The 15,174-nt window shown below is 28.6% G+C and overlaps 1 protein-coding gene across 10 annotated transcripts in view; it reads right to left on the reverse strand.

Annotated features, from left to right (window-relative positions):
- LOC129960066 (serine/threonine-protein kinase Sgk2-like) overlaps nt 1-15,174 on the reverse strand; it is a 72,889-nt gene that overhangs the window by 44,533 nt on the left and 13,182 nt on the right. For 4 of the 10 annotated variants that reach the window (XM_056073130.1, XM_056073129.1, XM_056073134.1 and 1 more), the window contains one exon: nt 11,283-11,365. The exons of 2 other annotated variants lie outside the window; for them this stretch is intronic. In XM_056073130.1, coding sequence (XP_055929105.1) covers nt 11,283-11,365 — 83 coding nt within the window. Of the gene's footprint in view, nt 1-1,273; nt 1,421-11,282; nt 11,366-11,678; nt 11,816-15,174 lie in introns of those variants that run through there. 4 more of the 10 variants (XM_056073137.1, XM_056073135.1, XM_056073131.1 and 1 more) reach the window with 3 other exon arrangements.

A 15,174-nucleotide genomic window follows, 5' to 3' on the forward strand; every position in this document is an offset into this window, starting at 1 on the left:
TGTGATTTATTTAATTTTTGGTGAAATGAAAGCACTAATTGCTACAAAGATCAAGAAGGAAGTGGAAATAAAATCCCTATACAGGACAGGGAATATATTAATTTCAAAATAAATTTTGATGCACAAAAGATAGAAAATGTTCTTATTACTTTGATTCAAGTCATTACATTTAATTAAAGACTTTAAAAAAATTCTATATTCAATGATGATTATTTTTTCTTTCAGCCATGCCTAAATTTAAATAATAACTTTGCATTGTTTAATTAATTTAAAATACATATTTTAAATTAAGTATAATGCATTAATAAATTAAATAATTTTCAAAAAATATATTCTCGAAGTAGGTTAAATATTGAGGCTAAGAAATGAATCCATCAAGATTAATGGGAAAATATATTTTTAGTGCTTTCCAAATTTTGGGAAATTCAAATGAACAAAAGTTTAATATTGCGATTTCAAATAACGGCACACTTAAAAAAATCTGGACTGAAAAAATGAAATGAATTGCATTTTATTATATTAAAGGAGGATATAATATAAGGGCGTTTATTATAATAAAGGAAGTTAATACACTATAAGTTTTATTTAAGAATTAAATATATTAAAATTAAAGACAAAATATTACAGCAACAATAATGGCATCATTAAAACAATAATTAACAGTTTTTAAGATATAACGTGGAATTTACAAATTTAATGAAGCAATGAATTCACTTGACTTCATTAGAACAATCCAAAGTATTGATACGAATTAAATTTAAAAATAGTTTTTAAATTTATGAAATTTCTTATGCTTGCGGGTATTTTTTCAAAAAAGAAAGGAAAAGGGCATTTAGTAGGAAAAAAAAACAATGCATAAAATAGTAAGAAAAATTACATGCCCTGTATATAAAAAAATACATCGCTTTATATGAAATATTTATAAAAATATTATTTTAAAAAGGAAACAAATCATTATTTGAGACATTTTTAAATTTACGTCTCGCCTTTTGTTGTTAGAAAGAAGCCAATTAGTTTTATACCATGATTCGTCCATTCTTTAATTCAAATTGATCGGAATAAAATTCAAATGCATTTCGAAAATTATGAATTAAATGAAAATTACTCAATCGAATTGAATGACTTGATGAAATCAAAGAATTCCGGTTTATTTATCTCACAAAAAATACAGCTGTGAGAAGAAAGCTTGATTTTTAAAAAGTAAGAAAGAATTATTCAAATTTTAAAAGCCAAAACCCCATTTTTAAGTAAAAAATAGCAGAAAAAACGTTACTTTCTAAAAGGGCACTTTGAATCCAAGCTAAGTTTTTCGTTATCCGTTTGAGGAGAAAGCCAAGATGCTATCTATTCATCTTCAAATGGGAGAAAGCAGAGTTGAAAAAGCAGACATACCAAACCCGGACACATTAAGAGAAGTTATTAATTTATCACTCGATTGACCTCAAGTTTCGTTAATCGAAAGAATTTTCGCATGCTAAGAAAACCGAGATATTTGCGTCATAACAAAGTGAAATAAAAAAAAACAATTTTCCCATTAATGAGAAGCTTTTCTATCGTCGATGGAATGCAGATAAAGAATGAAGAAAAATTCTGAATGGTATTTTATCATTTGATAAGATTTGCTTCAGTCCTGTTTATTTTGGAAACTCAGCATTTCATTGAAATCTTTTCTAGTTAACTTTTTCCGGCGCTTATAGAATAAATGAATTATTTGCTTATGATATTAAAAAATTTATGATGCCATTTGACGTTGGTTTATATTGTCAAAAACAGAAGACAAATATTTTTCCCAAGAAGCTAAGCCTCTAGAAGATTTAAAACATCCTTGAAGAATAATAACTTTTTCCGTAACTTTACAAACAAACTATTTTTAAAAATGGTCTAAAATGCTGACATAAAACTTTATTAATTACGGTGAGGAATGTTTTCATTTTCAAAGTCTAATATCCAAATTATTAAATATTATTGTCTTTTCAAAATCCGCCTTTTATATAGACGAAACAAGCTTAAATAAGAATTCGAAATGCATGTTTTATCAGCATATTTAATTATAAGAAAATAAATAGTCGCTGAATAGTATTCTGAAGACTTATCGATTAAAATAATAATAAAAAAATCTCTATAAGTATATAAGAATTAACATTTATAAAATAACCTTAAATTAGAAAGTTTTTGAAGTAGATGAAAAGTAAACGACAAATGCTTATATCCAGAAACTTTCCTTCATAACTGAAACATAAATAGCGTAATGCTGTTGTTTAGCATGTTCAAGTTTCCCCCACAATATTTAAAAAAAATTTTAAGATTTTTTTTATACTTAATCTTGTTTTACCAGAAAGAGTATTAAATAAAAACAATTAATTTTTTGAAACTTTTTTTTTTTTTTTTTTGCTTTCGTTTTCCTTTTAAATCAAAATTTTTGAGTTTCTATTCCAAAGGCTTTTATGAGTTTATAAATTAATAAAAAAATACAAAATTTATTTCTATTAATCAGACAAAAGACAACTTTTGTCCTGTAACGTTTCCTCTTTTTCCTTTACATCGTTAAAGGCATTCAGACCAGATGTAACGTCACGTCACCCAATTTTCCACACATAGTTAAGTGCATACGGACATTCAGATGTGGATCCTTTTTACTAGGAGAGCCATTGTGTCTAGTCAATTGTTGCTATATTAAGGTGTGGGAAAACAGTTGTGTATCCCATTTTCAAGGGAAAAGAGCATCAGAACAGCCAGATGTTAAACTTTTTTTTCTTTATGATGAGACTACTCTAATCTTTAAGAACCAATCAATCGCCAGCAATTATTGTGATTAAGTGTCAAACCTAGGTGCATTTCAGCCGGCATTTGCTACGAACTGATTGTAATTAACATATGCTCAAGACCCGGTCGGTGACAAAGATGGTTCCTTAACAGACACTCCCTCTGTCGGGTTTAGACCACTGAGACAGCGTTGCTGAGCAGCTATTGGGTGATAGGAGACTCAAGTTCACCGTTGGGAAACCGGAGGTGGGTATCTGATGAAAATAAAATGCAGTTTTTTTTTTTTAGAGTAAAAGGGAGAAGAGAAATGTTTCGAATTAGAATTCGTAGAGACTTCGGAGTGCGGAAAAGTTGTTCCTGATTTTTTGAGAAATTCCGTGTGATTCGGGCTTTTGAGTTAGGGTCCATCTGATAAAGATCGGTGAATTTCTGGAGCAGCCGTTTAGAGCTAACAGCCTGTTAGAGGTATTTTGGTTTCTTATTCTCCGATTTCATCTAGGAACTATTTCTTGATTGAACTGTTATTTGAAGTATATAACGCTGTAAATAAAAGAATTATTTTGTTATGCTACTCTCTTATTTGATTGGTCTTGATCAAGTCCTAATTAAGAAGATTTTTGTTTTTTTTATTAATTAATAAAAAAGGCAAAAGTTGAGGCATAACTTTTTTTCTTTGTAAAATAATGGTTAAAGATTCATCATATCTTGAAATATATTGAAAAAACCGGAACTGTCATTTAACAGCAGGGATCCTATGTGTTTATAGGAAGATTCCAATTTTTTATGACTCTTCTACCGTTTACTCAAAATTACTAAGTGTTATTGTATTCGAGCTATTTTAATTGGAATCATTTTAATTTGGAGAATTTGAAAATTTATTTGAAATCGGATACTGCTATTTGAAAAAATTGAATGAGTGTAAATCAAATGTGAAGGCGACCACTTGAATTAAGAAATATCTCATTCGCAGAATTTTTTCATATAAAAATATTTCATGTAATTTTTTTACTATATCGAACACATTTCTACACCAATAGGTGATTATTGTTTTTAGATACTTCTTGACTAATTTTAAAATCTGACAAATATGATATCACGCGTATGGATTTTCATTCGCTGAAAGTCCGTGGTTTTAATTTCCATACCATGAAAATCATTTTAAAAGTCATCTTAGGAAAATATCACTTCGTTTGGAGATTTGAAAATATATTGCCATTGCGTTTTCTAGTAAAAGAGTCCAACACTTTTATTTCACCAATTGTTACCCTCTATTTCATATTTCAGAATAATCAATGCGACATCATTCAGAGTAATCAATGTTCTGTCAACCCACGAAACAATATCAAAAGGAGTGGTTGTTGTTGTTTTTTTACAAAATATGGAGTTTATTTTCTCTAGCACATAAAATGCAATTTTAATTAATTAGAGATCCATATTTGAATGCAAAGAAATTGTAATAGATACATGTGATATATTGTTTATATACCAATGGAATGAAATAAAAATCTCACTTTAAAATACACTTTATGATAAAAGTGGAGTCGTAAATTCAAAGGGTGATCATTACAGGGAGATCTTTGATAGTTAATTAAGTAAAAGTTGCACCAGATAAATTGTACAGCACAAATTTAGAGAAATATAAATTGCCAAAAGTGAATCAATATCGTCATAAAATTTCTATTTATATGAAGTGCTATCGAATTATATTTCATGCTATATGCAGAATTATAGATACAATAACAAGTACAACTGCGCATCATCAATAAACATTCATCATAAAACCTTCGGGATACCAAAACTTTCGATTCAATGTCTCGAGACTAGCACTTTTCGATGGTCTTACCTCGCAAAGGGGTGAGATGCGGAAGGATCAGCACCTTCCCGGAATTCTTCGTTATTCTTTTACCTTGATTTCTGCTCTATTGTAGATACTTTTTCGTTCAGTTATCCCCCCCCCCCATGTATGTGAATGCCTAATTTTATTTTATTTTAACTCAAAATTCTGTTGATTGCTTATATGGCTAGTTCAAACGGCAGAAAGCTTTCAGGAGTGGCACGAAGAATATTCTACGTAACATAATAAACGTGATCGAGATTATCTACCATTGTTAATAAAACGTTATCAAAAAAATTCCGTAGCAAATAAAAGAAAGGAATGTTTTAGAGTAAAGAATTATTATTATTTTGTTAAAAAGAGAATTACCAAATGTTAATAACAGAAATCTTCCATTTATTCACCGTAGCTTAAAGTTTAGGCCTTTTACAGCAAATAAAAATTGCTCTGAAGTATTTAATTGTGAATTAGTATTTTTTTCCGACAATATTGCGAGTTTTTACGTCCTCTGAATCCGCGTAAAATCCGAATTCACCTTATTGTTAAATGTGAACATCTCCTTTCACCTTTCCTGCCATCCCTGTTTTGATTAAATAAACGAGGAGGTTTTTTTGAATCTGGGAATGAACAGTAATTTAAGAAGTATTCAAAGCACTATTTACTTCTTTGAATATTTCTTAAATTAACAGTAAATTTAATGTAAATTAACAGTAAATTCTTAAATTACAGTAATTTGAAGTGATGCACACTTCTCATGTTTTTATTAATGTAATATGTTAAACTATTGAGTATTAATATTCCCTCAAATCTGATTTGTATACTTTATTTATTTATTATATCCTTTTCTTTTACTTAATTTATTGAAAACTAGCCGCCTCTGGCGAACAGCTGTTCGTCAGAAATGATGCTTTCTAAAAATTTTCAATTAAATATTTATGTACCTTGTTCTCTTAACTGCTTCTTCAGCAAAATATTTTAAGCTTCAAATTTTGATAGTCACATATTCATATTATTACAGAAATCTTACGATATTTTATTCATGGTACTATATACCTTTCTAATTTGCTGCCAGCTGCCGTAAGAGATAAATTTGAATTTGAAATGAAAAAGAAAAAAGTTCTATAAACACGAAAATATTTTTGCCGAAACATATTTTTTAAAAATATGACTACAGAAAATCAAACTCTTTCAACATTATAATCTTACGTGTACCACAGAATATTCTTTTATAGTTTATGCAATATTTCAACAAATTATTAAATAAAAAAAATTTCCGACTCGTCATAAAATTCAGTTCTACGTTCAAAAAGATTCAATTGTGGTAAATATTTTATTTCTATCAATAAATGTAGTTCTGCAAATAATTATTAAGTCTAAATAATAATTATTATATTTCAATAATTGCGGTAAATAATATTTAAATAATATACATAATATAAATAATATATAAAATATACAGACCTTCGCACCTATAAATCATATTCAGTAAAATTATCTTGTCAATATGATGTTTCAATCTTCTGCGATTAAGCCTGACCGAGTTATAAAGCTTTAATTATCATTATTTTAGGACAATCAACAATTTCACTAATTTAGACAATCAGTCTCGGGGAAAGTCAAAGCGCTGATTGGCGTATTTTCTTCAAGATGGCGGATGGAGAGTGGTAAAAACACTCTTTTTCATAGGATGGAAACATTTAAATTTCCATTATTCAGCCAGTTTTAATTGCAAAAGAGTGGAACTTTTTTAAAAAAAATATTAGTGTTTCAGGAATATTTTATTAAATATAGATAGAATACGATCATGTAAAAAAAAATTCAAAATTTGTAATTCATCAGAACATATATAAATTCAAATTGCATGAAATATAATTACTTCATTTAGGCAATTTATTAGATATATACTCCAATTAATAAAGTTTTAGAAATTAGATGTTAGGCTCTGATTAGAGTGGATAGCCTGTATATATTAAACTATACATGCCTTAAATAAAACTGCATTATTGAATTAATAATATAGCTGTTTTAAAAAGTCACAGAAAACTTTCTCGCGTTCATTTTTTAAACGAAAATATCACATTTCATATTTATTCCACTTTTCACAAACACGTGCTGAATATTACACTTTCCTAGGTTTATTTCGCACTTAACTTAATCTTTCAATTTGAGTTTTTGTCAACGAGATGACAATCGCTGATAAATGCTAATTTTTCCCACCCACTTATAACACAAAACACTCATTTATCTAATAATCAACCTTGGAGAAATTCCGGGAACTGATTGGCTATTTTCTTTGAGACGGTGGATAGAAATGTCTAAAATTGTGCGTTTTTATAGAATAGTGATATTCAAATTTTCATAAATCATTCAATTTTAGTGATTGATTTATTTGATTGAAATGCAACTATTTTTATTTGAAATATTAGTGTCTCAAGAATATTTTGTTAAATATGATTCACAGGTCATTGTAAAAATTTAAAATTCGTAATTCATCAGAGCATTTATTGACTCAAGTTACATAAAATATGATTATTTGCTTCATTTAGACCATTTTGTTTGTAGATGTATATCTATTATTAAAAGATTATAAAATAGCTGTTTGGCCCTGATTAGAGTGGATTTCCTGTTTATATTAAACCATATTTGCTTTAAGTAAAACTTATTTATTAAATTAATAATATAGATAATGTAAAAAGGCAGAAAAAAATTTCTTGCATTTATGTTAGAGAAAATATTATGTTTCATATTTATTTCATTTCATACAGATAAGTGCTGAAAATTACACTTTTCCAGATTTAATTTCCATTAACAGTCAACTTATTTTTTAATTTAATATTTTATCAAGGTGATGGCAACGCGTTGATAAAAGCTAATTTTTCCGATTGTAAGCGAAACATGCCGCTGCAAGTTAAATTTTATTTTTTATTTTGTGCGAAATAAGTTATTGAAAAGTAAAGTTAAAATATTTTTAAAATTCATCGAAAATAGAAACCCATTAAAACGATGATTTTTGAACTTTAATTTGATATAAAAATCATGTTTGTGTTATAATATTTTCGGAAGTTATCACGAAAAAACGCCGTAATTTCGCTTAATTTTTAATTAAATTTCTAATTAAAAATTCAAAAAAAATCTCTCTGAGATGCACATTTCCGATCTTCAAGACATACATGTGCCAAATTTGATAGCTGTAGGTCAAATGGTCTGGTATGTAAAGCGACAACGCAAACATTAATTTTTATTATAAATAAAGATGAAAAAATGATTTGTGGCCAAAATCCCCATCACAATAAGACAAGGAAATTTCCGCAACTGTTATTAAAAGAGAATTTTTTAAATGTTTACATAATCCTTAGAGTTCTACTGTCTCAATAGATGAGTTATGTATCCGAAGTCAGAGAAAAAAAAAACTGTCAAATAGTTTGATATGTAAACTAATTGCAATTCTTTATCCATTCATACTGTATTCATGTCATGAAACCTTCTTTGAAATATCTTTTCACAATTTCAAAGCTATATAAAATTTTGGATGCACTCAGTTCACAGAATTCTCTTCGCTATGAACTGAAATTATGGAGGAACATCGATGGCCATTTTTGATTCATCAATTATATTTTGATGACACCTAAATGTCGTCAAAAAACGACTTAATGCTGAAATTTGATTTTTTCTCTAATAGATAGAAGTTACATTGACTTACGTATGGTAGATTTGAATAAGTTTACACGCACAAGCTTCAGTTACCAAAAAAATTAAACAAAACTAATGACTAATTTTCTTGCTTTTTGTTGAATTTTGAAAGTTAAGTAAATTATATTTAGGCTGAATTCATGCCAAGACACTTAAAAAGAACCAATTTTTTAAGCTAAGCCATTCTTAGGTTTCAGATTGTTCATTTACCCGCTGTAGAAATAAATTTCGTATCGATAAGATGCTGTGTAACAGAAGGAGCATAACATTTTTTTATAGCTGTACTCAAAATAAAAACCCTCAAATGACATTATCAAGATTCATGAAACAACCCATGCACATTAGCTTTGATTTTTTCTTATTGAAGTGCGAAATGCAAAACTGAAAATTTTTAATATTCACACATTTGTTCAGCATTTCTCCTCAAAAGAATTTAGTTCACTTCATGTTAAAATAAATAACATATCATTTTCAATTGCATTTGGAAGATTTCAAATTAAACAACATTTTCTTGGAGCGATGTATCTGAGAAGTATATTTGTTCTCCCAATAAAAGGTCAAATCGAAGTATTTGAAGGAATTTTGTACTGAGTACTCTTAGTCATAAGAGTCGCTTTTAAAAAGACAAGAAATACAAACAGGCAAAAAAAAAAAAAAAAAAAAAAATCGCTTTTTTTTTTTTTTTTTTTTTTTTTTTTACTTTCCCGTTTATGAAATATAAAGTATTGCAATCGTCAAAAAATTCAAACTCGAGATTTGGACGAATTTTCTCATTTTAGGCCTCCCTAAGCTCGAAAAATACATATTTGGAGTTAGTATTTTTGGCTAAAGATAACTCAAAAACACTTTGAGATATACGGATGAAATATGGCATTTGATCTTTACACCAAATTTTTAGATTTCTATCAAATTTCCAGCAAATTCCATTCTAAAGAAGTCTGTTTATCCGATTGTTCGAATATAAGTTAACCCATTAACTATAAAACGGAGAGAGCTGGACAGATAATATTCGGTACACAAATTTGACATTTATATCGTAGGCACTTAAAAAATTTTGAGCCAAATCCAGCAAGAGGTTAACCATCTGTCGGTCTATACTTTCAAAAATTTACATATTTGATACCCCGATACATTACGCGATAACTCAAAAATACATCGACTTAAACCTATCAAATTTAATATGTGATTTTGTGATTACAATTGTAGTTTTTTGGGATATTTAGATTCCATTGAGTTGGGGAAAACGCGTCTAAAGCACAAATTCAATTTTTGGATACTATTATCCGCATGCCAGACATTTATCTCCAAAAAAAAAAAAAAAATTCGTCAAGGATCACACGGTTGATTCAGTAAAAATACTAAATTCAATCCAAAGGTTAATATTTCGTAACTATTGTACTCTAATGCCATGTAAGATATTCCCTGGCTTACCCAAAGCACCCAATTTTTTGAGGAGGTTGGGAGAATAACAACTTTATTAGAGAATATGCAAGAAAGATTTGAGGAGACACCCACTGGTTCTTACATTCCCCTGACCACACCCACTGGTTTTTACATAAACATTTCATTTGAAATTTTGGTACATGCTCGTAGTTTGATGAATGCACTCTTTTACATTCAGAGGAACTGAAAAATATTTGACAACCACAGAAAGAATTGAAAATTAACATTCTTAACCCTACTTTGCATGATGATTGAAATTTCCGTCATAACATTTAGCGAACAAAAAATTGTACTGAAAACATGTGTACTGTAAATTGGTTGTTTCTGGCAACTTTTTTCACGACTATTGCATAATAAGGAACGTAGCTGTCAAAAAAAAAATCAAACTTCAAAATCATTATTGCGGGATTGAACGTGTCATTCCACTGTTTGTTGTGATTGGAAGAACGAGCGAATTCTCAAATATTTTTTAATAACTAATCTGAGATTTTTTTTTTTTTTTTTTTTTTTTTTTGCTAATAAAAGAGATAATGAGTGGAGACATTTAGAAGATAGGAACACTGAAGATTTTGTACTCAGCTTAACGGCATGATGATGGATATTTCCATCGTACTGTTTTTTTAATTATTTTATATTATATATTTATACTAGGATCTTTTAAACATTTTCCCTTTAATCTACAGCATGAATTATATCACACTGCTTCACTTCACAAAAAAGAAAAAATCATGCAAAGAAGGGTTCAAAATCATCGAGAGTGATTAAATATTTTTTTAAAGCATAATTTCGGGGAAACAAATTTTTTGTCACTTGAGTGATATTTTGACTATATTTCTTGGAGTATTTTCATGCCTTTTTACTATCAAATGTCATAGCTAAGAATTTTAGCGGCAGAAAATTTATTATTTTCAGAATTTGATGCCATTATTAAAACCGAAAAAGTGGCTGCGATAAATATCACAAAGTAGTGTAAGTGTTCTCTGCTTCAGTCTGAGTTTCTATGTATCTCAAACAGTATGATTTAAAGAATCGTGAATACGAAAATTGGTTTCAGAAACGGTAGATCCTGAAATTTTATTCGTTTTTCTCATGTTTCTGCTTCGTTTACTTAACTCCGTAAAATGTCCTGTTGACATTTTACCAGATCATTGAGAAAATATTTTGGGATTCATTTGGTTCTTTATGTCAGAAAATAATCATACTTAAAAAATTATATCCTTAATTGTGGCATTGGATTTTCCCTAATTAGACAAAAATGGATCTATTTTTCAAAATTTCCTCATTTTTTGTGACATTTTTAGATTTGTTAATACTTAAATACATTTGATGATTAAATACATTTGATTATGTCAGGAATGACAATCCAATGAAATCCCAGAAAATATTCGATATCATAAAATTCCTTTATCACCAAAATATATTAAAACATTAAATCATATAATACTAAAAACAATAAATAGTTTTTTAAAATATAGTTTTATGATTTATTAATATTGACATTAAAAGTTAATTAGGGACTCCCTGTTGGTTTTAAAGCAAAAATTCGACTTACATGGTAGAAAAGAAACATGTTCTGAAGATTTTCAGCTACCAAGCAGTAATGATTTCGATTCCACTCGTAGTTTTGTTTAATCACTGAAACACGCGAAAAGGAAAGAAAACATTGAATAGAAGTAACATAATTTTCACAAACAGAAAGAATTATAAATTATAATAAATCATACTTAAAAAATTGAATTGAATTATTTTGAAACAGATGTGTTAAAGTGTAAAATATGTTCTTTATGGATAATTTTGGTTTGGTAAAAATGGTTAGGATAATTTTGGTCAAAGAAACAGTTTGATACCTTACGATAAATCAAAATTAGACCTAATCAGCAAAATCATAAATTATCCAGTTTTTAAGCTAGTTTTAGAAATCAAAGAATATTCCTTCTTAAACACTTACCCACTTATGAGCCAAAAGAACAACCAAAGTCTTAAGTTAAACAAACTTCCAAATTACGATCTAAAATGCAAGATGTTATCAAGATGAGCGAAACACATTAAAAGGTTTTTATCCAATCCAAAGAAGGAGAGGGCGACAGATGCCAGTCGATAAAATTTGCCTAAAAAATACCAAAAGAAAAAAAAAAAGGCAAAAATGTGTTCTTGTTATTTATATCTCCCGTTGAGTCAAGAACGTGGCAGAGTTCGGCTGACCTTCACATAGCAGATAAGAAATTAGAACGGTGGTTGACATGAAAAAGTCATTGAGGAGAAATTTGAAACAAAAAACACATCCATATATTTTGAAACGGCGTCAAAAAAAGGAATTCTAAATTAGAGCGCGTATTGCTTAAACTGCTTATAAATAATGCTTTGTAGAATTTGAGAGCAATTTTTTCAGAAGCATTTCTTTATACGTAAAAAAAAGAAAGAAAGAAAAATCTGTCGGTCAAAACTCTACAGAAATATCAAATGCGCTAGATCAAAATGCAAACGAAAAAAAAATCCGATATACTACTCAATTGCCACTATATCAGCTTACAATTTGATAGAACGAGGTAGCTACACTGTTTACAAGCGTTTTATGTAACGTATTTAAAAAAAGAATTACAGTTTAAAATCCTGTAAAATTTAATAAATAAATCTTATAAATATTTTAAAAGAAAACTGTAGTAATTGACATTATCAAGTTTATCTATCAAATTAAAAAGCTTTAATTATTAAGTTTTCATATTAAACTAACGAAAGTAAATGCGGCAATATTAACCTGCTTTTTAAAACCATTCAAAAATTGGAAAATGCATCAAATCAGACAGAAAGAATACATGTATTTCAAAAGAATTGCTTTTGAAATGCTCTTTCCAGAAACGAAAATCTCCATGCCAGTGCCCATTTTACCGGTCACGACTCCGAATTGAGTGAAGTGATCAATGAAATTGGTTTTTAATAAACTTTTCATTAATCTACCATTTGAAAGTTCTTAATATTTTTAATGTTCTAGGAATTATACATTTTTAAAAATTCAGTTTTATTTTTTAGACAATTATTCTCTCCAGAAAATGAGTTCCCATCATATAGCTTTTTTCTGTTATAAAAAATATGGTGTTGAAAGGCACTAGCTTTCTTTTTATCCCTCGTTCTATAAATTCTTTCATTTAAGGAGAGATTTCATTTTCTGCCTTGTAGACCGAATAATCCTTGATTATTCCAACCATGACCAAGGAACAAACTGATCTTTTAAACTTATTGCTTTGATGTTTATCTTTTACTTGCTACTTAAAATTTATACAAAAAATTACTTCCTTTTGATCCCTTCGTTGAATTTCAGATTTTCAGCTTCAAATCCTTTTTTGCGATAATGAATTTTATTCTCCATAGAAATCATGTTTTTATTGTTGATTACTAATTTTTTTTCTTCAAGATATGTAAAAGCATTCTCGAATTCCAAAAATTAAAATTCCTTCCCTAAAGTGCGCCAATAAAATAAGTGTTTTATATGTGAATTATCTTTTTTAAACATATACTCATCAAATGAAAAGAATCAATTATTGAGTTTTTTTTTTTTTTTTTTTTTTTTTTAGAATTGTGCTGTACACAAAAATAAAGTTTAAAAAATATGCCTGCGAAGTGTATAAATGAAATAATATGCTTTTGGTTTGCTAATGTTTTCATTCATTATTAGTAGGTCAGTAAGTCACTAAATATCCGCAGTTTCGTTCTGATTGTATGTGGGTTAGCTATATATTGATCCAAAAGCAATCATTATGAAATTCAATTAAAAATAAATATTCCTGAGCCAAACTAATATAAGATACATTGTATTTAGAGAGCGCTAATGCTGCTACATCGAAAACACAAATGACAACACAACTTAACCAAACTAGAAATAAATATTAAGTTTAATGCAAAAAGAAAGACATGATCAATCCGGATTGAAGACTTTCAGATTAGAAAAATGTATTAAATTGAATGCATTTCTGTGAGGAGTCAGACTTTCATTCAAAAATATTGACCCCTCGTGATCCGAAAATCCCAAGTAATTGAGGTTTTGGAGATAAAATTAGTATCAGAAAATGAAAGACAATAAATTACACAATAACAAGCAAAATTATTTCCAAATTTTTGAAATCTAAGTAAGACCACAGAAAAATTGAATAAAACCAAGCTACAAAAGACCATTTAATTATAAAACTATATATTGATCTTAATTCTCTTTGCGCTATTGCGGAGAGTATGATTGTACCCATCTGTTCTAACTAAAAAATACAGTTTTGTGATTCATTTCTTTTTCCGTTGTCCAAATTTGTACCATAAACAGAAATCCATGCTTTTAAGCACAATGCAGGAACAATGTTTTATAAGAGAACTGAACTGTTCAAAAGTGATGGAACAACATGAAGGTTGAGAAAAGAGATATTTCTATAGACACTTCCGATGCTAACAATGAAAAAATTCGTGCCCTGTTTCTCCTTAGTCTACTTAGTCTCCACTCTTTATATCGTTCATCACTCCCATGTAGATTAAATTAGCTTTCACCAAAGAAAATAACACAGTTCCAAAATAATTCCGGCTTTGAAATATGTTCTTTTGCAAAAGAGAGCCTCTTTTTTCTTTTGATGTAACTAATAAGAGGCTACCTCATTGGAGTATGACCATGAAATCCTGCAATATGAAAGACACGCCAAACAGTTTCAGCTGAAAACTTTGTTCCAATTGCTGAGGACATCGATGATGTAAGTTTTGGAGCACTGAATTTTGGATTTTCCTTTACGAACATATAATCTTCCTCTGTACAGCAATGCTCAAAATTTCCTTACTTTCTTTTCCTGGAATATTGGCAACATATCCAATACTACGATACTTCTGCAGTAATTTTTGGAGACCATCAAGGCTTTCTCCAATCCATGAAGTAATTTCTCGAAGATAATTGCCATCTTTCGACTATTGATGACTAAATAATCAGAAATTTCCTTCACAGAATTTATTTTAAGGGTTTTTATGGTGAAAACATAACTGCATTTGTAAAAAAAAATTATCATTACATTTATACGTTTAAAGTACAACTGCAGAATGCTTTAAAGAAAATGTTCAACAGAAAAAATTGTGATTAACTCAAAAATTCTTTAGATGTATACTCAATGTATGTTTACTTTGATGTATACTTTGTGTATATTACAAGAAAATTGTATTATTAAAACATTCTGAAGAAGGATTCTAATTCTGCTAAAGACAAGTGTGATATATTATTGATAATAGTTGAACTCAAAATAAATCCTAATTCTGACACGACAAATTACTCTGAGATGTTGTTGTACTTTTTCTGTTGGAAACCAAAAGATTGAGAATGAAGTTGGGAGATTATTGGTAGCTGACTTAATTACTAAAAGTCTTCATTCATCTTGAATGAGCATGGCTTTTCAAAGCAGAGAAGGTAAAAAGATTCAACTATATAGAGA

The sequence above is a fragment of the Argiope bruennichi genome, chromosome X2, assembly GCF_947563725.1.
Source record: "Argiope bruennichi chromosome X2, qqArgBrue1.1, whole genome shotgun sequence".
NCBI classification, from domain to species: Eukaryota; Metazoa; Arthropoda; class Arachnida; order Araneae; family Araneidae; genus Argiope; species Argiope bruennichi.